Source organism: Lithobates pipiens, unplaced genomic scaffold, assembly GCF_037356315.1.
Source record: "Lithobates pipiens isolate NorthernLeopardFrog02 unplaced genomic scaffold, aLitPip1_a1.2 Scaffold_18, whole genome shotgun sequence".
In the NCBI taxonomy this organism is placed as follows: domain Eukaryota; kingdom Metazoa; phylum Chordata; class Amphibia; order Anura; family Ranidae; genus Lithobates; species Lithobates pipiens.
Genome location: NW_027507758.1, coordinates 124,406,492 through 124,432,212, shown reverse-complemented (window position 1 = coordinate 124,432,212; position 25,721 = coordinate 124,406,492). Strand labels below are relative to the sequence as shown.

The window sequence follows — 25,721 nt, the reverse complement described above, 5'->3', positions numbered from 1 at the left end:
GCGCTGGTGGGACTGCGCTGGTGGGACTGCGCTGGTGGGACTGCGCTGGTGGGACGGGGCGCTGGTGGGACGGGGCGCTGGTGGGACGGGGCGCTGGTGGGACGGGGCGCTGGTGGGACGGGGCGCTGGTGGGACGGGGCGCTGGTGGGACGGGGCGCTGGTGGGACGGGGTGCTGATGGGGGGGGGCGCTGGTGGGGGGGCGCTGATGGGACTGCATAGTGATGCATAGTGGTCCATTATGCTTAGCCTTTGCAGGGAATGAAAGAAGAAGTAAACTCATCAGGGTTTACTTCCTCTTTAACCAACCTCAAGAATGTAACCACACAGAAGATTAGTATGAATATTTGTTTTGCTCTAGTCGTGACGTAAGGTTTTGCAAATTGGTCACTCGCACGTAAAATTTGTAAATAAATCTCCCACGATGTGTTGTAGTAAATAAAAGTGCTTCCATGTCCACTTGGCATGCACAGGTTTTTACTCTATTACCAAATATATATTCGGTTACCTGTAGAGGTCGACCGATATGGGTTTTTCTCTGGCCGATGCCGATACCGATATTTAGAAATTGCCACGGCTGATGGCCGATATATGATGCCGATTTTTTTGGCCCGATATGTTAGGCCGATTATTTTTTATTTTTTTTTTCCCCTTCATCTCATAAAATCTAACAGTTAAACACCTTTCCCACTGGGGCGTTTTTCAAGTTGCTTCACTGCTGTCTTCAGGCAACTTGCATTGACTTTACTGAAGTCATTTGCAAGTCGCACTGAATATATCGTCGGCCTTTTTTAATGGCACAATCGGCCGATGCCGATTAATTAAAAAACGCCAAATATCGGCCGATATATCGGTCGTCCTCTAGTAACATGTGAGTCCTAGGCCAAGGGTGCTCAACCTGTGGCCCACAGAGCCCTCTGATGTGGCCTGCGACCTTAAACCAGGGAAGTACATGCCCATGCTCTGGGACGGCGGATCAGCAAGCCTAGATCGCCATTAATGGTTTGCCGACCTGCCATCAGAGTACATGGAGCACCAACCCCTGTCGCAAGCGAAGTCATACCAAGTGCGCTTCACCTGGGACCTTTATAGCAGCCTGTAGAGCGATGCCAGCAGAAGCTGGAATAGGAAAAGGTCAATGTATTAAACATCACATACACTGCACTTTTGCAATGGGTATATTTGCAAAAAAAAAGGGGGGGATTATCAGTCTGCTTTCACACTGATCGACAGGGGCAGTGCACATTCGGCTTTCCTGTGGATTAGCTGCACTTAGCCATAGGCTTTTATTATATCCTGCAGGTATGGTGCACTTTCTGAAAGTGCACCACACCTGCAAAATGTAATAGAAGTCTATGTCAAAGCACAGGAAAGTTGCAGGTGCACTGCGTTGTACCCGCTGTGTGGGTAAACTGCAGTGTGAAAGTAGCCTTATAGGGGACTCAGGACAGTAAGGGCTCATTTAAATTTGTAGTTTGAGGGGTGGTAAAACCCCATAGTTTATTGTGGTCCCTAACTGGTTACCAAATCACTTCCAAAAGATTGAGCTCCCCTGTCCTGGGCTGATCAGATTATCTGCATATCTCTACCTCTTTCTGTAGGAATAAACATTGGTCCCACATGCTTAATAGGGATGAGCTAAGGTGTGTTTGCTTGGACCACGTGCAGAGCCCGCCAGGAAGTCGGCACAACGCTGCGCTAATTACAGGCAGTGAGACATTGCCCAGTCTCTGCAACCGCACATCGGGGCAATGTCTCACTGCCTGTGATTAGCACAGCGCTGCGCCGACTTCCTGGCGGGCTCTGCACGTGGTCCATGCGAACATGCCTGAGCTCATCCTTTTCTACTTTAATATAATGGGTGGTCTTACCAGTAGGGGGATTCAGTTGATGGTAGATGGTGGCTGTTTTGAAATGCAGAACACTATTCTTTGCTTTCCATATGCCTAGATTGAATTGCCCTGGTTTGTTACCCGTTTATTTTAATTGTTTTTTTTTTCCCCCCCAGTGTCTCTTGGTCCATACTTTCCATGCCGTGAAAACATGAAACTCATCGGAGGAAAAAGCAATATTCGCCCCCCTCGTCCAGAACTTAACATGTGCCTCTTGCCTACAATGGTCGAATCCAGCAAGGTGAGTATAATATAGATGAGCTCAAAAATGCAAAAATGTCCCCCACACTGTCCTGGCCGCCAAGAAACACAAAACCATGTAATGGTATCCTGTCTGTCATATAGTGATGTACTGTGAAATCTTTAGGGGGACAAAACGTAGTCCTATTATTTACAATTCCCCATTGCGATGCATCAATTTAGGCAGTAAGGTTGCCAACTGTCAATTTACAGTTTGTAAAAATCAGCACTGATATCACTATAGGCACTTGGGGATGCTGAGGAATGCTAGGTATAGTTACTATTAGGCATTCTTTCAGCTTTTTTTCCCTAGTCCTAAAGGAAAATAACACTGAACCTGTACCTTTCAGCCCTCATTTTGGGACTGAGAGGTGTGCTAGAATGTGAGCTTTTATTATATCCGAATTAGGAAACATTTGTTGTGCACACCAAGAGATGCAAATCTCTACATAATACTAGTGATGAACAAAGGTGCCTTACAGTGGTGTGCACCAACTTCTGGAGTTTTAATTTAAACTCCATTTTCAGAGAAATGTACTTTATATGACATGTAAATAAAAAATAAATAAAAAACTTTATAAAATAGTCATTCATATTTGAATTTCATGTTGCCAGATATTTAATAAATTACAGATAAGATGTGAAAAAAAAACTTGTGAGGCTATAAAACCTAGATATATTAAAGCTTTTGCAGCTACTGGTACCTAGCCACACTCTCATATAAGCGTGGCTCAAACTATTTTAATTCATAAAAAGCATGTGAAAACTCAACTCCTTTCATAAAATCATGCAATACAGTATTTTAACCAAAACAATCAAAGACTCTTGAAATCAAATTCTGTGTGTTTTTTTTAAACAAATGCCCTGATTTCTTAAAGACTCAATCAGTCCAATGGGCCTTTATGTGAAATGATTTAATCACCAGCAGTTGTGCTTATAATGGTTATCTTCATACATGTACAGCCACCACCGTCAGATGTGCCCTCACCTGAAATGCAGGACCTTATATGTTATGTATGGCCAAATACACTTGTGTCCTATACAGGATGAATAATGGGACTTTGTGTGGAAAAAAAAAAGCGCTGAAAGCTAAAAATTGGCCTTGGCAGGAAGGGGGTAAAAGTGCCCAGTGGGGGAAGCAGAGTTCCACCCAAAAGGGGAAGCTCTTCTTTGCTACTTTTCCACCTCCACTGCCACATTTGGCACCTTTTAGGGGGAGTGGGTATTTGGTTTTGACAGGTCGGCCCAGTCTTCTTTCCCCCGCCGCCAGGCCATTCACAAAGCGCAGCACACTTTGCACATGCGCAGTAGAGAACTAGCTGTGAAGCCTTGAGGCTTCACTGCCAGTTTATCTTTAGAAGGAATGGCGGTGGCAGCACCCGAGAGCCGAATGAAAAATCGTCTGGGGTGCCGAAATCATGGGATCCCTAGGCAGGCAAGTGTCCCCATATTAAAAGTCATCAGCTACAGTATTTGTAGCTGCTGACTTATACATTTTTCCATGGGGGGGGGGGGGGGCTGAAGCTCCGCTTTAAGGTAACCTTCACCTCTCTTCCTCAACCCGACTATATAAGAAATGTCTCTAAATAGTTTTAACGTTTAAAACGGATGATTTGTCACATTCGTTCAACAATCACAGTGACATTTACTATAAATATAAACAAGGCATTCAAAACATTTCCCATATATTATAATTCCTTCAAAGCTTTTAACCACCTTGACCTTTTCCACCACTTGTGGTGCTGCACCTTTTACAGATGTGTTCTCACCTGGAATTAATGACCAAGCCCTCGCTGCATGGCCATTATGAACATGAGTCCCCTTTAAATATACATGCATGTACCATTCGGCTTTTTCTTCGCTCATATCCTTCCACCTTCTGGTTTCAATCGGTATACGGGATACCAACACAGTGTTCTTTGATATACCAGGTCACATGCCCTTTAAGGCTGCTATTTCCATTCCCTCCTCCACTCGGCCACCTGGAATTTCTGTAGAATTCTGCTGTAAAATCTCTGTACATACATTGGTCTGGCTTGGTCTCCTGCATCTTGGTTGTCTGATCCCTCTCAGATGTCCCGAACCAATGTGTGTCTTCCATTAAAGGAATTCTAATATTTGGGAAATGTTTTGAATGCCTTGTTTATAATAAATGTGCGTAGTAGCCTGTTGGATTTATGTGATGAATTATCAGTTTTAAATTGTAAGCCCTTGTTTACATTGCCACGGCTGCGAATCCGACATCCCTGTGTGACTTCATCATGGCTTGCATATAACTTTAACAGAAGTCAATGCAAGTTGTGTTGAAGTTGCACCAAAATAGTGCAGGAACCTTTTTCTGAGTCGGAGCATCTTGAGTCTCACCGGTTCCATTGCCGTTAATGGGGCGCCACTTGTCATGCGACTTTAAACTCTCAAGTTGCATAACAAGTCGCGGCAGTGTGAACCGGGGGTTAAAACCCTTTTTTTTTCCTTTTAAAGTAAAAGTACTATAAAACGAGGATTATTCCATTTGAGGTCTGAATAAGCTGGATGTCTATTATTCATCCTGTATAGCATGTAGCACATGGCGTTGATGGCTGCTGGATCTCTATTGGCGGTCGCTTGTATGGCTGCCCAGGCTCTGCCTTTTGTTGGTTGGCAGCGGGAGACCTGTATGTGTGTGTTGTGTCCCGGGGCGGTGGTTCTCCTCCTGATGCCCCGGGGCACAACAAACACAGGATTTGGAAAAACCCACTTTCTCCCAGGTGCAAGGTGAGGAGAGATGAATGGATGCAGGAGCCTGGTGATCTATTGTGCTCTGTGCAGTGATAGTCTTACTGATGGCTTTTCCATAGGAGTCTCTGTGCGCTCAAACCTCGTTGCAAATGATCTGTAAATACAGATTATTAGCAATGAGGTTTGACTGCACAGAAATTTCTGTTAAAATCATATCAGTGAGTGGCAACAATATCACCTAGCCACCAACCACAACCTTCCCCCATCCACGACACAAACTCTGCTGCCCCCCCATGTCCCTGGAAGAATTGGCCACACAATACCGGTCCCTGGCACCAAAAAAGGTTGGGGACCGCTGCTGTATAGGGCACAAGCGTATTTGATCATAAATAATAAATAAGGTCCTGAACTTCAGGTGAGGGCCCATTTGATGGTGGTGCCTGCACATGTATGAAGATGACCATTATAAGCATAATTGCTGATGGTGAACTCATTTTGCAAGAAAGCAGGTTGGATTGAGTCTTTGGGAAATGAGGACATTTGTTTAAAGAAACCACGCAGAGTTTGAGTTCAGGAAACTGTTTTAGTTACTGTATTGTATGATTTTATGAAAGGAGTTGAGTTTTCACATGCGTTTAAGTTGTAAGGGAAATCAGCGCTGCACTTTTTATGATTAACTGCGATAAAATGCTTGTAAAGTTGAATTCACTGTACACTGTTCTTTGTGACCCATATCGCTTGGTCCTAATCGCAGCTACCAAATTTCACCTGGAGTTCAGTTTAAGAATCTTTTTAGAAATGAAATCTGAAACTGCAATGTGGCAATAGTCCTAATATGCCATGCGGGTCATTTCTAATACTTATACTTAAATAGCCAAACCTCTACCTCCCCTTAATAGCGCCCAGTTTTTGGTATACCCCTTGTTTAATTATAAAGTAAAAATCAAGGCTGTTTGCTTGTTCTGGGTATTGTTTATATTCTTTAACCACTTGACCTTTGGAAGATTTGCCTCATCTTCCTGACCAGGCCATTTTTTGCTAAAGTCCACTGTGTTACTTTGACAATTGTGCAGTCATGCGACACTTTACCCAAATAAAATGTGTCCTTTTTTCACCCACAAATAGAGCTTTCTTTGGTATTTGATTACCCTGCATTTTTTATTTTTTTGCGTTGTAAACAAAAGAAGACTATTTTTTTTTATTATTTTTTTTTATTTTTATTTTTAAACCCAAAACTATTTTTTACTTTCTGCTATAAAACATATCCAATAAAATTTTTTAAAAAAAATTTCTTGATACATTTAGTGCAAAAAGTATTCTGCTACATATTTTTGGTGGTTTGCGCAAAAGTTAGTGTCTACAAACTATGGCATATATACTGGAATTTTTTTTTTTATAGCAAGACTGCGATATTGTGTCAGACAGTTGGACACTGACGCTTTTTGTGAACCAGTGACACAAATGCAGTGGTCAGTGCTAAAAATATGCACTGTCACTGTACTAATGACACTTGCTGGGAAGGGGTTACATGTGTGCCTAGCCAGTGTTTGCGTATTGTGTAGGGCTTTCACTAGGGAAAGTAATAGTATAAAAATAGAATAATTCCTAGTAATATAGATTTTACTATTCCTTACTTCCCTGTTGACAGGACAGGGCTCTGCCTTGTTTACATAGGCAGAGCCCTGTCCTGTGTAAATTCATGATGATCCCGGGGTGCTGGCAGTAATCCATTGGCCGGTGAGTGATATTTGCTGTGTTTAATTACAGAAGGGCTGGGTTGCTGGAGGCGCATAAGCAAACTTCCCCTACCCAGAAGTGTCAGATCAGGTATTAGGTATGTGATCTGTCGCAGCCAAGCTGCTGTATATCTAGGTTATACGGTTGGCAAGCGGTAAATATTGAGGACTGGTTCACACCAGAGAGCGCACTGTGCGTTTTTGGCAACCTATTTATTTAAATTGGTTGCCGGACATGCAAAAAGTACAGCAGGCGCAACTATTAAAAACACGCTGCGCCAAACCGCTTGGCACTGCACTTTGGTGGCTTCAATGCGAGCATGTTCTCTACATGACCAGGCCGTTTTTTTGCTATTTCACACTGTGCTATTTTAACTGGTAATTGTGTGGTTCTGCAACGCTGTATTCAAACAAAATTGATATCCTTTTTTCCCCACAATTAGAGCTTTCATTTGGTGGTATTTGATCACCGTTGGGTTTTACATTTTTTGTGCTATGAACTAAAGTGTATACATTTTGAAAACCCCAATTTTCTATTTACTGCTATAAAACGTGTCCAATAAAAAAAATCAAATTTTTTCATACGTATAGAGTTTTTTCACACTTAAAAATAATGCAATTTCCATTGTAACTTTGCATGAGTGTGACTTTGGCTTTGATCAGTATGATAGTTTTGTTTGTGCTCCATAAAGTCGTTAGAAAACAATTTAAGCCAAACTAATTTTTTTTATTTTCTAACGAATTACACATTTTCAGATCCAATCGAATTGGTTGAAAATTAATTGACCGATTTGAATTATGTGCTGGTTGTTAATGAGTGGGTCAGGAAGCTGGCCTTCACATCCTTAACCAATGGGTCCACACCAACATTTTGGGTCCACACCAACATTTTTAGAAAATGGCGTGGGGTCCTCCCAAAATCCCATACCAGACCCTCATCTGAGCATGCTGCCCCGCACGCCATGGGGGGAGGGGGGTAAATCAGCCACCCCGTCCTGAACCACCCGTTTGACAGCTCCTAAATAGCTAAAGGGCTCCTTGTGACATCACCGACCCAGCATGCTCTCGGTCAGTGACGTCACCCTTTAGCCATTTAAGAGCTGTCATGCAATGGAGCAGGCAAACGGCGGGAGCGTTCGTCTAAAATTAAGGTTTTTGGTCCTTCTTTTTTTTTCCTTTTTTTTGGGGGGGGTGGGGGTGTGACAGTGTGATTAACGATAAATTTAATTTACTTTTGTGGAGTTTACATTGAGGTCTGTGCATCTCAGGTCGCATGAAAGTCAGACCAAAACAGTGCATGAACTACTTTGAAGTCACTGTGATTTGAAGTCACACCGATATGAATAGTTATCATTGGGAAACATGTGGTGTGACTTGTATCACTTTGGGGTACAAGTGTGAATGGGACCTTAGGCCAAAATGTATTCTGCTACATGTTTTTGGTGAAATTAAATCCCAATAAGTGTATATTGATTGGTTTGTGTGAAAGTTATAGCTTTGCACAGTTATGCACCAAATTTTAAGTGATACATCAATCTAACTGGATGAAAAGAGGAATAAACCAGGGACACAGAACTATAAATAAGATGAAAAAGGTTTTCACGACAAGACCACCCGCACGGATACACGCCACAACCCCTCCACCCCCACTTAGACCACCAGCTGACACCCACACCACTCTATATTCCTCTGATTCCCCCTTTCTTGTCTAGCCCCCCTTTTTTTCCTACATCTTCCCCTAGATTAAACATCCCTCCCCCCAGCATAACACCTTATGTATCGTCGAACGATTGATGACACATGAGCTCCATTTTCTTGACAGAAGCCCCCAAAGTGTCTCTACACACAGACTCCCACGAGACAATATCACACCACTCCAGCAAGTGAACCACTACTTAACACAGTGAACTAACCCATGTTAACCCCGCACCTGAATATTACATCCTGATAAACACCCCGGAACACCCTAGAAAGACCACCCAAGCCATATACTCTAGGATAACCTGAGTAGGTTACATTCCGCCACAACATAAGAGATCCACCCATGTGCGGTAAGGACTGTGCAAGGTTATTTGATGCAAGATCTAGCTGGATTCGCATAAGAAAAACTCAGTTGTCAAGTTATGTAAAGTTGATGCAACATGTACAATATATTATGTAACGTCACTTTGGAAAAATGGTTTTTAGTAACAGTAATATAAAATAATGCATCCTTTTCTTTGACTAAAGATATGAATTTAGGCTGTAGAAAATATATAGAATTAGAGGCTGACCAATACTGACTACATTGAGGACATAGTAGAAGCTAAAGATAAAATAGTTCCCATTATTTTAAACTGGTTCCCAGGTTTATCCTAGATGACTATTTCCTTTCTTTCACCATCTAACAATACTCGCAATCTCTTCTGCCAGCCTCTCAGAAACCCAACTGTCCTTTCTGCGTTTGTCACCAGCTGATCTCAGTAGATGATGTGGGGCTTGGAAGATGTTAGGAGAAATCTAACTTCTTACAAGTTGCATCTTTCTTTCTAAGCATGAAGAATTCCCAGAATTATCATCTATTTGTGGTTCTAACCATAAACCTGTTTTAATTGTTGCTCCTTACTTTTTTTTTTTTTTTTTAGGGTAAAGATGATGTGTATGACCGCATGCTGCTAGATTACTTGTCTTCATATCACCAGTTTATTCATCTCCTTTGCCGTGTAGCAATCAATTGTGAAAAGTTTACAGAAGCTCTGATAAAGCTGAGTAAGTAAATCTTATAAAATAGACATGTAGTAGTTTAAGTAGGTCATCAGTACAGACGTGAGGTCCTTCATGTAATATGTATTTCTTGTCTGTGGGCATGACTCTTATGATGTTCAGTTCATTTCTTGGACAAATATAATTTAAAGTGGTTGTAAACTCTGTACAACCACTTTTGCCTACAGGTAAGCTTAGCCTGTAGGTACTGGAAATATCTCCTAAACCTGCACGGTTTAGGAGATAGTTACCATATATGCTTGTGCCCATATAATCGGCTCTTACGCACTGAAGAAAGGGCATGATTTCTATAAGGCCGCTGCCGTGGCCACTGGCTCCCGTACGCATGCGCAAGAAGGACATTGCGTGAATCCAGCCAATCAGACCCGGTTGTCCTTTACTGGGCACGTTGCACTCAAAAGGATGGGGGGGATTAATTTAATACAAATGTACAGTTGTCCTTTAGGAGTGGAGGCTCTACTGTTTTAAATGCAACTATTGTATCTGATGGAGCAGCACAAAACCCCGGACAAAAGTACATAGGATAAAAGGCACAGTGTACTTGGCTCACAGCATAACAAGTACATACCATATAAATGAAATCCAGAATACTGGGTTCAGTTTTAAGTGTAGAACAAGAGTATGTAGAGGGTATCCAAACAAGCCTTGAGCCTATAACTGATGCAAAAAAGCTACTATTCTAAGCTACTATCCTAAGCGTCAGTGGCAGCCTAGAGGGGCAAATTTTAGGTGTTGTATTTCCAATATAGAGAAAATTAGCATTTCTAAAAAAAAAACAGAGGCTAAGGCAAGGAACAGTAAAATGGAAGAGGGAAGTGGAGGAAAAAGGCGTAAAGAGGAGGACAGTGGACCAGGCTGCAACCAGAGTTCCTGGGTAACACAAGGGCAACTGTAGGGTAGCAATGCATGATCCATAATTGTGAGTTTGTAGGCATGCCAAGTGGCCCAGACCTTGAGAAATTTGTCATGGGTACCCAAGAGGCTGATATAGTTTTTGATCAATCATGAAAGCATGCATATTGTTATCTTCAAGTTCAGGCTCACTTCTTTACTTTCTTTGCAGGTATCCTAATTGCATATGAAGGGCTCTCATTACATCTGGCATTATTTCCTAAACTCTGGACAGAATTATGCCAAACACAGGTATGATAATGTGGTGCATGAACAAGTCAGTCTTAAAATGCACATTTTTGAAGACACATTTTGTTATATGGGGAAAACAGTAGCCTGAAGAAGCTCCTCCCCATCACCATTTACATTTCCCATCAAATATTTAGATGGCAGCTGTGAAAACTCAGACAGGAAATCAGATTTTAGAGGTAATGTCAGCTTTTACACAATTTGTCTTGATACAGTGCCTTTCCAGAATGGCTGGAATTATACTGTTTGACTCTGCAGTCAGTCAATAGGAAAAAAACTAATGGTCCTACCGAATAGGGAAAGGAAGGATGAAGAAGTTGATAGTAAGTGGATGTTTGTACACAGTTTTCACAGCTGCCAGCTAGATACTGCTAGAGATCTGCAGGCATAGGAAATCAGCACTTGTATGTAGTGATCTTTTATCTCACTTTGAGCTACACAGACAGGTTTATGGGGTTATACGCTCTGCCTACTATAGCAAGGTGATGGCACAAAGATAGTTTGTAGAGAGAACCATTTTATAGTCCCTTGGGGGGACACCACTAACACTGCATATGACTTTTAAGTCCTTGTCTATATGTGCACCCCAGATTTCTTTTAGTTTGGGGCTTTCTTTCTTTCTCCTGAAATCAGTCACTGAGCTAAGGCTCTGAAACCATTTTTTTTGTTTCCTAATCTTTGGATCTCTTATCCTGCAGACTCCACTGGCAAAAAACTGCATCAAGTTGCTGTGTGAGGATCCTGTTTTTGCAGAATATATTAAAAGTATTCTAGTGGATGAGCGTGTTTTCATCAACAACAATGTGGTATACACATTCCTCACCCATTTCTTGGTAAAGGTACGTATGATCAGTGTTTTTTGTAGGATGAGATGTCGCCACCTTATAATATTTGTATACAATAATTTTTTTTCCTTACCTCACAGGTTCAAAATCAGGTCTTCTCAGAAACAAACTGTGCAAGCCTCATTAACACCATTGTTACACATGTCATTAATCAGTATCAAAATGTGGAGTCCGACTTTATCAGCAGGATTGAAATTTCCAAAGCAAGCAGCACTTTAAATGGGGTAAGGCAGTAACATGGTTTCATTTGTGTTTTTTTCCCCCTTATAATAAACTGCAACCAAAACAATTTTTTTTTTTTTAACTAAAGATTAGGCTGGGGAAGGGAGAAAACTTCTATCCGAGGAGGACACAGCATTAAAAAATTTGAGAGTTTTCTCATCACATCGTCTATAGGAAAATTTCCCTTTTTATGTTCTCTCCTGCATCAACTAGAATTTCAAGATTTCTGTTCAACTGCTGTCCAGATGTCAGTCTTTAGGACTGGAAGTAAAGGTTTTTACCCAAAGGAGACCTAAACCGCGCTAGAAAGCTGAATTTCTAACATGTTAACCGCCCAAAACTAGAAGAAAAATATACATATATATTTTTTTTTTCTCAAATTTTTTTAATACATTTTACACAATTACTATACGGCAGGCAAAATATATATTTGGTTTTAATGATTTAGATTGTTTTGTTTTTTGTGGCTTCGCTGTCTAAGGTGCAAAATGAGGGACAACCTCAGGTACCATAGGGATAAGGGCTTGGGTTGATAGGCTTTTGTTTGCTCACCGAATGATCTCCGGAAGACTTACCCCCCCCCCCCCCCCCCCCCCTCTCCATGACCAGGCCATTTTTTGTGATGTGGCACTGCGTTAATTTAACTGACAATTGTGTAATCTTGCACCACTGTCCCCAAATAAAATTGATGTACCTTTTTTTGTTTTCCACAAATGGAGCTTTCTTTTGGTGGTATTTGATCAACACTTGAGTCTATTTTTTGTGCTATAAACAAAACAAAAAAAAGGCAGACGTTTTTGAAAATAAGAACAATATTTTTTACTTTCTGCTATAAAACACATCCAATAAAATAATGAAAAATCAAATTTCTTCATCAGTTTAGGCAAATATGTATTCTGCTACATGATTTTGGTTAAAAAAAAAAAAAAAAATAGGTAGGGGGGAAAACACTGCGCTAATATTAGAATAAAAGTGAAAAAACAGCTGCTAACACTTAAAACAAACAAAGCCCAAAATTATAAACAAAATAATAGTGTAGCGCTAATTAAGTAGTGATATCCGTGTATAAGCAATCATAAATGCTAAAAAAGTTAGGAATAGAACCCTCTATCATGTACCGTATATACTCGAGTATAAGCCGAGATTTTCAGCCTCTTTTTTGAGGCTGAAAGTGCCCCCCTCGGCTTATACTCGAGTCATCGCTGTCTGCCCGCTCGATCAGCGTGTCGAGCAGACAGACAGCGGCCATTCTATTCAAAAGCCGCGCCTCCGGCTCCGCCTTCGCCTGTGATAGGCGGAACACTGAATTTCCCAGCAGCCTGTGTTCCGCCTATCACGGACATCGTATCATCCTCGTACTACGGACGAGGATAATACGACGTCTGTGATAGGCGGAACACAGGCTGCTGGGAAATTCAGTGTTCCGCCTATCACAGGCGAAGGCGGCGGCGCAGCTTTTGAACTTTACAATGGCCGCCGACGAAGAGGGCACGGGACGGAGGCAAGGGAAGGCACGGCACGGGACGGGACGGCGGCGGCAAGGCACGGCACGACACGGGACGGATGCAAGGAGGCAAGTCACGGCACGGGACGGAGGCAAGGAGGCAAGGCACGGGACGGAGGCTCGGGACAAAGGTAGGCTGGACACACACACACACACACACACACACACACACACACACACACACACACACACACACACACACACACACACACACACATGGAGACACACACAGGGATGGATGGATGGATGGAGACACACACAGGGATGGATGGATGGATGGAGACACACACACACACAGGGATGGATGGATGGATGGATGGAGACACACACACACAGGGATGGATGGATGGATGGATGGAGACACACACACACAGGGATGGATGGATGGATGGACACACACACACACAGGGATGGATGGACGGACACACAGGGATGGACGGACACACAGGGATGGACGGACACACAGGGATGGACGGACACACACACAGGGATGGACAGGCATGTCTCACCCTCGGCTTATACACGAGTCAATAAGTTTGCCAGTTTTTTTGGGGGTAAATTGGGGGCCTCGGCTTATATTCGGGTCGGCCTATACTCGAGTATATACGGTAATTGATGCATATAAAAATGTTCTACTTGAAATGAGATATATAGGTAAAAACAATCATATATAAAACACAAAATATAAAGTCCTCTATCATGTGACTAGTACAAGTAAAGTGAGATGAGAGGCATTCTTCAGATGAAATAGACGTTTCACTGATCAGGTGTAGCAAGGTGTGTCAGCTTGTCTGGAGTAATCAAGAAAGTAGATGGAATACTCTTACCAGATACGGTGGACTCCCCAGTCTTATGACAGTTGAGTCAGGAATGCTTAGGGTCTGAAGAATGCCTCTCATCTCACTTTACGTGTACTAGTCACATGATAGAGGACTTTATATTTTGTGTTTTTATATATGATTGTTTTCACCTATATATCTCATTTCAAGTAGAACATTTTTATATGTATCAATTACATGATAGAGGGTTCTATTCCTAACTTTTTTAGCATTTATGATTGCTTATACACGGATATTTCCTTTTGTGAATATATCACTACTTAGCGCTACACTATTATTTTGTTTTAAAAAAAAAAATAATTCCAATAAGGGTGTATTGATTGGTTTGTGTAAAAGTTCTAGTGTCTACAAACTTTGGAATATATACTGTTTTTTTTGGGGGGGGTTTTTTTGGTTAATACAGCGATCAGGGACTTATAGCGGCGCTGCGATATTGTGGAGGGCATTTGGACACTGACACTTTTTGGGAACCAGTGACTGGATGGACTTGTGTCTTTTTTCAACCTGACTAACTGTAACTATGTAATACGATGATCAGTGCTAAAAATATGCACTATCATTGTACTAATGACACTGACTGGGGACGGGTTAAACAGCTGGGGCAGTCAAAGGGTTAAATGTTTGCCTAGCCAGTGTTTGTGTACTTTGTGCGGTGCTTTCACTAGGGGAAGTAATAGCTTTTATCCCCTGGTTTGCGGGGAAAGAAATTCTATTGCTTCCCCACTGACAAGACAGGGCTCTGCCTTGTTTACATAGGCAGAGCGGCACTGTCCTATGTGAATCCATGACGATTGCTGGGTGGTGGCGGTAATCCATCGGCCGGTAACTGGTGATCCATATCTGTGTTTATCACAGCATGACCAGGTCGCCAGCAGCGCACACCCCCTACCCGAAAGTGTCAGATCACCTACTAGTGATCTGGCGCAACTGAGCCGCCCTGCCGCCGTATATCTAGGTTATACAGCCGGCAAGCGGTTAAAGAAGTATTTGTATTTTCTCCAGTCATCTTCCAGGACGGCACACCTGAGAGATGACTGGTCCACCTGACAGGAAACACAATCAACAACGAATTTAAAAGTCCCCACCCTTCCCTCAGACCCTCAGTTCTTGATTGTGTTTCCCACAGGATGACAGCGAAACCAAGTTTCTTTCTAAAAAGTTTTTTCCTTGGGGTCTGGGACCCTGTGTTTTTTTTTTTTTTTTTTCTCGTGAGGTTCTTTTTTCCTTTTAGGGACTTAAACAGACAGGGTCTGTGGTGCTCCCTTGTATACCCCCAAGAGAAATCTTGGGGGGGTATGCCTCACTCAAGGTCTCCTTAGGGAGCCTTGTATGAGCCTCGTGGGACAGGGGAGTTGTCCCAGTAGGCTATTCCCCTGTTGTATTGGCCTACCTGCACATTCGTTGGTGGAGTGGTGAGGTGATGCCTTTCCTTATGCGGACGCGGATGGCGTGCGTTCCAACGCCACAGCGCATGTCCGGAAGTCCAAGGGCGTCACTTCCGGGTATCGAGTTCCGGAAGTTGAGATGGCTGGACGCACCGATGTGCGTTCCAGCCTCAGTGCGCAGGACCGGAAGAGGCCGTGCGTCATTTCCGGGCGACGGACCTCCTTAAAGATGGCGCCGAGCGGCGCGGTTTTTCAAACAGAACGGGTGTGCTGTAATACACCCAGTCTCCTCGTCCTGCAAGACGCTTTCCTGGCACTTGGAAAAGACAACAAGGGGATGCTCGAGACCTGATCCAGCGATCCTGCAGGGCAGCAAATCGCCATGGAAGAGGAAGGTCCGTCTGAGCAGACAGTCGTTGAGGTCGCCACTGGGGGTGAGTGATCCAACTTTATTTAGGGGCAGGGTTCTCGGGGTAGAGCTCCTGTGCCCCTTTTAGGACTTGTGTAGCTAAAATTGTCTATTTTTTGACTATTCCCAGGGACCGAAAGCTCTGCCCAGGGGTCAGCTGCTAGGTCTAAGGGGAAGGTTACTTCAAAGTCCAGGCGTTGTGGTTACTGTAACGCTAAGTTAGCACAAGACCACTCCAAGCCTTTCTGCGATCGATGTATCATCAAGCTCGCAGGCAGGGAGACCGCTCAGGTCGTGAAGGAATGTAGGGCCTTACAAGCAGAAATGTTGGCTACCCTTCAAACTTTTCAGTCCACCCTTGTGAAGGGTTTGCAGGAAGTACCGTCAGAGAGTGAGACTCCTCAGTTACAGGAAAATCTTTCCACATCTTATGCGGAAAGTTCCCAGGGCCAAGTCTCCCTATTATCTGAAGTGGAGGAAGGCCAAGTACCAGATTGTAGTTCTGGAGAGGAAGATTCAGACCAAGATAGCCAGGGGGAGGCTAAGCTTGGGGGATTTTTGTTCCCGAGTGAGGACATGGAGGGTTTATTAAAAGCCATTTACGCCTCAGAAGATATTCAGGTTCCCTCTGCTCAAGTCTCAGCTCAAGATAGAGTATATAGAGGTCTAGGAAGGTTACAGACCAGAACCTTTCCCATCCACCAGTCTCTGAAGGAGATAATCCTTAGAGAATGGAAGGAACCTGAACGCAAGCTTCTCAAACTGAAAGCTTGGAAAAGGAGGTGTCCCTTTAAAGATGAGGAGGAGGAAAAAATTTTTAAGGCTCCTCGCTTGGATGCAGCCTTAGCACAAGTATCTAAGAGGTCTGACTTATCCTTTGAGGATTCCGGAAATATCCAGGATCAGATGGATAGAAAGTCGGAAACTTTACTCAAAAGAGCCTGGGAGGCGAATGCGGCAGCAATGGCGCCTGCCCTAGCTTCCGCCTGTGTAGCCAGAAATGCTGACACCTGGCTGGGCAAATTAATGGATCATGTTTCCCGCAGTAAGGAGGCTAAAGAGATTGTAGACTCGCTGGAAGTAATCAGTCGAGCAGTAGCATATGTGGCAGATGCAGCTGTAGAAACTGTTAGGACCACAGCTAAAGCAGCAGCACTTTTGAACTCTTCCAGGAGAGCTCTATGGGTCAAGACTTGGGATGGGGATTTTACTTCCAAGTCTCGCCTATGCGGTATCCCCTTTGAGGGTTCCTTGCTGTTTGGTTCAGGCCTAGATCAGGTTTTGTCCCGATCTACGGAGAAGGGCAAGAAATTTCCTGTAAGGCCCAAGAAAGAAAGGGGTAAGAAATTTTTTCGAGGCCCCTATTCAAAGTCTCATCATAAGGGGAAAACTGAACCAAGGAGAAAATGGAACTTGGGGAAAGGAAAAGAAAAAAGTACAATTCTTTTCTCCAGCTCCGGAGCCTCTCAGAAAGAAGGCAAATGACGCCACCGTAAAGGTAGGCGCAAGACTCCGCGATTTCCTTCCACAGTGGGAAAGGATCACGCAGAGTCCATACATTCTAAACCTTTTAGAAGTGGGGTACAGACTAGAATTTCAGACCCATCCCCCACAGGAATTTCTGGTTACTTTTCCTCCCAGGGACCCAACCAAGGCAGAAGGGTTACTGAAAAATCTAAAGGAGCTAGCAGAGCAAAGGGTTATTACTCCAGTACCAACCAATCAGCTTACCCAGGGTTTTTACTCACACGTATTTGTGGTTCCAAAACCCTCAGGAAAATTTCGGTTGATAATAAACTTGAGAAGACTCAACCGTTACCTGCTTCACAAGAAGTTCAGGATGGAGAGTATCTACTCAGTAAGAAAGCATCTGCAGAGAGGAGTCTTTATGGTCACCCTGGACCTAAAAGACGCTTATCTACACGTACCCATTGCTCCCGAACACCAGAAGTACCTACGCTTCGCAGTTTGTATACAGCAGAGGATACAACACTGGCAGTTCAGGGCTCTCCCCTTTGGGCTGGCGGCAAGTCCGAGGATATTCACAAAGGTGTTAGCCGAAGTAGTGGCATACCTACACCTGCAGGGGATAAGGTTAATACCCTACCTGGACGACTTGCTGATCTACAGTGTCGATCAGAGGCAAGCAGTAATAGACAGAGACATCGTGTTGGAAACTCTGGAGACCTTGGGCTGGATGGTCAGTCAGGAGAAGTCCTCACTGACTCCATCTCAGTCCAAGTTATACCTAGGCTACCTGTTAGACTCGCAGGCACAGAAGGTATTCTTACCAACAGAAAAGGTAACGAAGGTCCAGAATGCGGTTGTCACCCTTCTCGAAAGAGGAGAAGCCTCTCTGAGATATATAATGAGATTGCTGGGCCTCATGACGGCCTGCATTCCGGCAGCGACCCACAGAATTTGTTGAATGGTCGCCCCTGGTCTCAGGTAAACCCTTTGGTCGTAACCACGGACGCCAGCGCCTGGGGTTGGGGGGCTCATCTGGGAAACCGATATTCCCAGGGGTCCTGGAACCACAGCCAAGCCAGGGAGTCTTCCAATTTCAGGGAGCTTCTGGCAGTAGGAAAAGCCCTAGACTATTTCCGAGAGGAACTGCAGGACAGGGAGGTTCAGGTCCTCTCGGACAACCTGGTCACGGTGGCATACCTAAACCACCAAGGAGGGACAAGGTCGGACAAACTAAGACGGTTAGCGCAACAGATCCTTGTGAAGGCAGAAAAGAGGGTCCTTTCATTGTCAGCGATTCACATAAAGGGCTCACTCAATCTGCAAGCAGATTTTCTAAGCAGACAGCCCATCCTTCAGGGGGAATGGGGATTGAGCAAAGAAATCTTCTTCCTGGTGTGCAAACATTTTGGCAAGCCAGAAATAGATTTGTTCGCTTCCCGGGAGAATGCGAAGGTTCTCAGGTTTTTCTCCCTTTACAAGGATCAAGAAGCAGAAGGGATAGACGCTCTTGTACAAGTATGGGATTTCAGACTGGCTTATGCCTTTCCCCCATTGGTGCTCCTTCCCAGAGTCCTGCAAAAATTAACCTACTCAAGGTCAGTCCTGATACTGATAGCACCCTGGTGGCCCAAGAGAGTTTGGTTTCCCACCATTCAGAGTCTCGCGATAGCTCCCCCACTGCATCTGCCGGTGCAACGAGACCTACTCAGTCAGGGTCCAGTCTTTCACCCCGACCCGGGTCGTCTCTCTCTGACAGCATGGCTATTGAAAGGGAAATACTCCGAGACAGGGGCTGTTCGGAAAAAGTGATAGATACTCTTCTCCTCAGTAGGAAAGGCGTCACCAGAAAGATTTATGCAAAGGTCTGGAAAGTCTTCTCCCACTGGTTACAGTCTAAGGAGGGGGCTCTCCAGATGATACCCACCATCCTAGACTTTCTTCAGGAGGGGGTGGACCAGGGTTTGGCAGTTAGCACCCTAAAGGTCCAGGTGGCAGCCCTGTCCGTGTTTTTTGATAGGAAGCTAGGACAGGAGCCGCTAATAAAAAGATTTTTATCGGCCAGGGAAAGGGTAGTTCCAGTTAGGTCGGTCAGTTGCCCTCCATGGGATCTGTCCCTGGTATTAGATGCCCTAACAAGGGGGCCTTTTGAGCCGGTGGCTCAAATTTCGGTTAAGCTTTTATCATTTAAGTTGGCCTTCCTCCTGGCTATCACTACGGCCAGGAGGGTGAGTGATATACAGGCTCTGTCGATTAAAGAGCCGTTTTTGCGCATCCTAGAGGATAGGGTAATCCTCACTCAGGATCCTCTTTATTTGCCAAAGGTTGCTTCATTATTTCACAGAACACAGGAGATTATTCTCCCGTCCTTTTGCCAGAATCCTAAGAATAAGGAAGAAGAAAGATTTCATTTCTTAGATGTCAGGCGTTGTCTCCTAGTCTATTTAGAAAGGGTGAAAGACTTTAGGAGATCCAGTCATTTATTGGTCACTTTTTCAGGGAAGAAAAAGGGTCTTCAAGCATCTAAATCTACGATAGCTAGATGGGTTAGACAGACCATATCCATAGCTTATAGACAGGCAGGTAAACCAGTACCAACCCGCCTTAAGGCGCATTCAGCTAGATCCCTAGCGACCTCCTGGGCAGAGAGGGCAGGCGCCTCAATTGACCAGATCTGCAGAGCAGCAACATGGACGAGCCATAGAACATTTCTGAGGCACTACAGAGTGGAGCTGTTGTCCCCTCAGGATTTGGCATTTGGCAGGAAGGTCCTACAAGCGGTTGTCCCGCCCTAAAGGTAGGCCTGAACTTCTTGCTTATCCTCTCAGGTGTGCCGTCCTGGAAGATGACTGGAGAAAATGACCAGTTACACTTACCGGTAACGTCTTTTCTAGGAAATCTTCCAGGACGGCAGGCCTACTCCCTACCCTTGTTTTATTGGTGTGATATATTGATTCTTCACAGAATGTTCCCTCTGACACTGGTGTGGGATTTTCTTTACCATAACTGAGGGTCTGAGGGAAGGGTGGGGACTTTTAAATTCGTTGTTGATTGTGTTTCCTGTCAGGTGGACCAGTCATCTCTCAGGTGTGCCGTCCTGGAAGATTTCCTAGAAAAGACGTTACTGGTAAGTGTAACTGGTCATTTTCACACAAGTCTGTGAGTGAAAACCATCTTAAAGCATGTCAAATGCAGATCAAGAGGTCGTCGACTGCATCTTAAATGCACCTGTCAATTTGTAAATGATCTCAGAAGCATATCAAACTGATGTAAGTTTGATGCCATAAGGCCAACAAACCTAAATTATAGTTTACACTTGCAGTTGGGGTGGGCGGTTAGCGATAAAAATATTCAATGAAGCCAAATTACTAGCATCCACCTGCTCCCACTAAGCTGCAAAGGCAGCCATATGGGGTTATACACATACAAAAAATTATCCATGCCATCTTGCTTGATAGGCAGTTCTGGACATAACCTATTTAAGAGAATGGGGCCATGTTGCAAAGGCATGCAATGCAGACAGTTGTGAAGGCTTTTAGGGTTTAAAAGACTGTAAACAGAAGATATAGCCACTCTTCAGAGGTCCAACACGTGTAAACGAGCTCCAATACAGCCATCTGGCTGCAAGTTCATACAGTTTGCTTTACCTACTGGTGCCTTTTTCTCCAACAGAGGAGTAGCAGAAGACTAATCACCTGAGCACAATGATATGGAACAATGCCACCTGGATCACTTTGCTTTTGAACCTCTCTGCAGTTGGTTTTGCACAGGGCAGCCTGGATCCTCTTCTCAGGTCCCTCTTCTTCACTGCTCCTAGCTCCCCCCTCCTTTGAGTGCCCCTCAGCCAGCCAGCAGCTTGCTACAGGGGGCACCCAAGCCGAGTCAGAGCTCCATGTATCCATTCAGATGCGGAACCCCCGACCTGGCCCCCCTGCCCCCTCTCTCCCTGATGACTGACTTTGATAGCTGTGGGAGCCAATGGTGCCACTGCTCTCTCTCAGCCAATCAGGAGGAGTATCGTGGACATTGCTGGAGAGAAAATGGGCTCGGGTAGGTATTTAGAGGGGTGCTGGGGAAGCTGCTACACACAAGGTTTTTTATCTTAATGCATAGAATGCACTAAGATAAAAAATCTTCTGCCTTTACAACCCCTTTTTATTTGAGACAAGTACACATTATAGAGTTATATTCTTTGTTCATATTTCATGTCTGGTTTACATCCACTTGTGTGTTTTGTTTTTTAACAAAGAGTTTGCTATATGACCATTTGATAATACAATAGCTTTTACCTTGCTATCAGTTATGTGAAGAAATTCAATTAGTAATTGAATGTTTATTACATCAGCACTTGCATTGCCAGTAAAAATTGAGCCCTTTCTTCTGCACATCCATATATATTTTTAATGGTTTTATTTTTATAATAGCTTTTTCCCTTCACCTTTTGCCCTTTAGGATCTCAGAGCATTGACTCTGCTCCTCTCGGTTCACACTCCAAAACAACTCAACCCAGCCTTAATACCAACGTTACAAGATCTCCTAAGCAAATGTAGAGCCTGCCAGCAGCAAAGAACCTCATTACAAGAGCAAGAATCCAAAGAAGGTAAAACAAAAGGTCAGTAATAAATAGTGTTTTCCTCCTGGTATCTGGAGGCTGTAACCTTAATAGATTAACATCAGTTGTATAATCACTTTCCAGTTTACCAGCGGAAAAAAAACATCTCCCTAAATCTTTTCTTTTTATAGGAATGCAGCTCTTCCAGGTATGACTATATAAGTCTTCATCAGGGGGGCAAACTTGAGAATGTTTAACTAGTTGAAGACACTGGGCATGCTATAGACATCCTAAAATCTTCAAAGTATAGGGCACGTGTAGCATGTCCAGTCTTTCTGCCCTGCTGGCTTGTTTGTCCTTAAAAAAATAAATAAATAAATAAAAAATAGGTGTATATATATATATATATATATATATATATATATATATATATATTTGGCAATAACTTTGTCAATGCCTAAGAACAGGTGCAGAAATGTAAAAAATGCTGTGTGGAGATGGGGGTTGGGGTTGTCGCTGTAGCCATAACTGCTAGTAGTAATCACTGTGTGTTCTCTCAGCTCCCTGCGCAGGGCCACACTAGGAGTCCTTCAGATTTGCTGGTTGTTCATGTGCAACATGAAACATGAGGAGTGATCAGAGGGATAACTTCATCTGTTTACTGCTCCTATATTGTCCAGTCACAAGATAGGATGGAGAGATAAACCATGCTTTGCTGCTTAACTGTAGCAGAGAATATCAGCTTACCAATTTGACTCAATCAGAGTTGTGCACATTGGAGGACTAGATGGGCAGAAATACAAAAAACACTTAAAGATATATATATATATATATAATATTTATTTATCTATCGAGCTTTAGCCCTGTTCACACTGAATGCGGCTTTGAAATCGCACTACTTCAGTGCGATTTCAAAGCCATCGGCCACTGTGATTTACGTTGCTGCTTGTTGACATCTGTGTGACGTCATGCACCGATGTCTATGCAAGTCGCACATGAAATTGCCAGACCTTTTCAGCATCTGTGCAAAGTGGAAGGCGCACTGATTTGAACGGTTCCATAGGCACAAATAGGGTGCAACTTGTCGTGCAATTTTTAAATGTCAAATCTCATGTGTTGCTTCGGTGTAAATGGGGGCTTACACATGTATCTGTCAGACCCCTGATGGCTTCCCTGCTCTGAGGCCAAAGTGTTGACCTGATGCTCTCCTGGCCATAGGTCAGGATTTGACAGTTGTGAACCCAGAAGTGCTCAGAGTTCTTATAGGGTCAATGCAGAGAGGAAGAGGTGCTACCATAATCATTGTTCTATAATCGTTCTCACTGCTGAGGGCAGAGATGCCCTATAACGTATTGGTGTCACCATTTTTCATATACTTGATAGGAAATTAATAAGTGACTGTTCCACACTACTGAAGACATTTTAAGTTGGACATTTTTTTATATTTTTTTAGATGATGAAGGTGCTACTCCAGTAAAACGGCGGCGAGTTAGCAGTGATGAAGAACACATGGTTGACAGCTGTATGACTGATCTGAAAACAGAGCGTGAAGCATCTACCCCCACAAGCACATCTGACAATGAGACAAGAGACTCTTCAATTATTGATCCAGGAACAGAGCAAGATCCACCTTCACCATCGCCGCTTTCTGCTAAAGAATACAGAATAGAAGTGCCGCCATCTCTCCCAGAAGACATACTGCCTGCGAGGCCACAGTCAACAGACGAGCAGCCTGGCTGCAGCGTGAAGTTCGAAGAGAGCAAAGAAGAGAAACCGCTCCAGAGCCCAAAGGAGACAAATGTAACAGAAGAGGACAGCGAGCTCCCTTCCACTTCCATTTCTGCAGTACTCGCTGACTTGGCAGACTTGAGGAGCTGTGATGGGCAGCCATCACCCACGCAGGACAGCCAGGAGCTCAGCCTGTCATTAAACTGCGAGCATTCCAGGGGACTTTTTAGTCATGTACAACAAAATGACATTTTAGATACCCTGTGCAGGACCATTGAGTCCACCATTCTTGTGGTCTCAAGGATATCAGGAAAAGAAAACAAAGCTGCTTCTTGACATTAGTTGTAGCACATCTGCTTTTAAATCTTTTTTTTGTTTTTTTGTTTTTTTTAAGCTGTTTGTATACAAGTTTTGCAGTTCCTTTTCTTTTTGTTTCGATTTTGTGCTTCAGTTTGTCAAGTGCTTTCTGCTTGAATGGCAAGCTAGAATTTATATGCTTCATTCTTGTTCAGGCAGAAGTTAAGAAACAAAAGTTGCATCTGCAATTCACTTTGTTAAGGCCAATCATAATGGTTATGTTTTATGTAATTCAGGTTCGCTGTAGTGGCAATTCATTTAAATGGCCGCTTGGAAAAATAGGGGTGCATTTACCCCTTCTTGCCCAATATAATGTAATTTAAACTTGTCATTTTTACCGTGTATAATATGGTGTCCTCTGTGCCAGTTTTGTACCTTATAATAGAGGCAGTTGCCTCAATTCGCTGTGGTTCTTATTATCAAAATTAAGTTTACTTGTACTAAACCACAAGAAATTTGATTCTGTAAAGAATCCTCTCTAGCTGTGGCCTGGCAGTATATATGGTGCTTTATTTAACAGAATACCTGTGGAGGAAATAAAGCACACTTGATGTAAAAAAGAAAAAGACAAAAAAAGTAATTGTTTTATTTTATTGACATGATTGATCGCTATTCTGTGCACTTCATTAAACTAATTGTGACAACTTTTCATTTTTGTGTATATTGGCCTCCTTTTGGAATTTCTGTAGACACACCACACTATACTGACCTAGAACATTAAGGTTTTGTTCCACATGTCTTTGTTTCCCAGGAAACACAAGCCCAACCCTGTTCAGGTTGTCAGAGATTTTTTGTTGAAGCGAAAAGTAAAAGAAATTGCATTTTGTTTTAAATAAATATATATATATATATATATATATATATATATATATATATATATATATATATATATATATATATATATATATATATATATATATATATATATATATATTATTTTTTTTTTTTTTTTTTTTTTTTAGTTTAAAGAGATATGAAAACTTTAGTGATATGAATAAGAGAGATGAAAACTTTAGTTTTTTTTTTTACAAAACAACCTATTTTAAATCTGTTCTGCCATGATTCGTCGTGAAGAATATAAATATATATTAAAAAAATCTCTTGTTTAGTGACTCTTATTGAGTCCACAAAATAGTCTTGTTTAGTAACCTGGTTGCCATAAGACTTATTTTTTTTTTTGTGTGTGCGCGCGTTAAGACGTTTCCATAAGTTGGGTATATTTAGTTAACATCTACAAGCACTAATCTTGTTAACCCAGCAGGTTCTTTGTTTCATCTTCCAAACAGAAAGGATTGAATCTAATTTGTTACTACTGACAAGTAGTGTGTCATGGAGATCAACAGTTTTCCGGTATTTCCCAGACCTGCCCACAGGGACCATTTAGAGCTCATTCAGCTGCGTGGTGTATTGTCTTACAGAGGAACACGTCCACTGTCCCATCCCGTCCCTTCCCTTGCCCTAGCTGCATCATTTCTATGGATTTTTGGAGCAGTCATTTATACTTGGTCTTTATGAGCACAGACATAGACCATGCCAAGTAGAAAATGCATGGGTCTTTGCCAGTTTCCATTCTTGTGCTTTGATTGAATGAGAATTTCATTAGTTTGTTGTTTTTTTAGGTTTTTTTTTCACTGGTACACCCAGGTGCAGAGGAATGGCAAAGTGTGGAACTCCATCTTCAAAATGTAGTTCAGAGCTCATCTAGAGATGAATCCTAGAGCTTAATTCAGATGTATTTCTCTTATATTCACTGACTGACAGCTCCTCTCTTAGCCATTGGGTTGTTACGCCACCTTTAGGAGAAGACAGAAGACTAGGCATAACATGTTATGAAAAACACAACTTTTAGTTCTGCCCAAGGGGCTGTCCTTTAGGTAACAACCCCCCCAGCCTGCCATGCAGCCTCAGTTTTATTTTGCCTAGTGA

The 25,721-nt window shown here is 43.0% G+C and overlaps 1 protein-coding gene across 5 annotated transcripts in view; it reads left to right on the top strand.

The window, feature by feature from the left end:
* Positions 1 to 24,446, top strand: part of USP34 (ubiquitin specific peptidase 34) — a 305,275-nt gene extending 280,829 nt beyond the window's left edge. For 4 of the 5 annotated variants that reach the window (XM_077486073.1, XM_077486072.1, XM_077486071.1 and 1 more), the window contains 7 exons: positions 2,007 to 2,131; positions 9,209 to 9,332; positions 10,411 to 10,490; positions 11,186 to 11,326; positions 11,413 to 11,556; positions 21,611 to 21,770; positions 23,164 to 24,446. In XM_077486073.1, coding sequence (XP_077342199.1) covers positions 2,007 to 2,131; positions 9,209 to 9,332; positions 10,411 to 10,490; positions 11,186 to 11,326; positions 11,413 to 11,556; positions 21,611 to 21,770; positions 23,164 to 23,774 — 1,385 coding nt within the window. In that variant the 3' untranslated portion in view covers positions 23,775 to 24,446. The remainder of the gene's footprint in view (positions 1 to 2,006; positions 2,132 to 9,208; positions 9,333 to 10,410; positions 10,491 to 11,185; positions 11,327 to 11,412; positions 11,557 to 21,610; positions 21,771 to 23,163) is intronic. The other variant, XM_077486074.1, reaches the window with a different exon arrangement.
* The last annotated feature ends 1,275 nt before the right edge of the window (positions 24,447 to 25,721 follow it).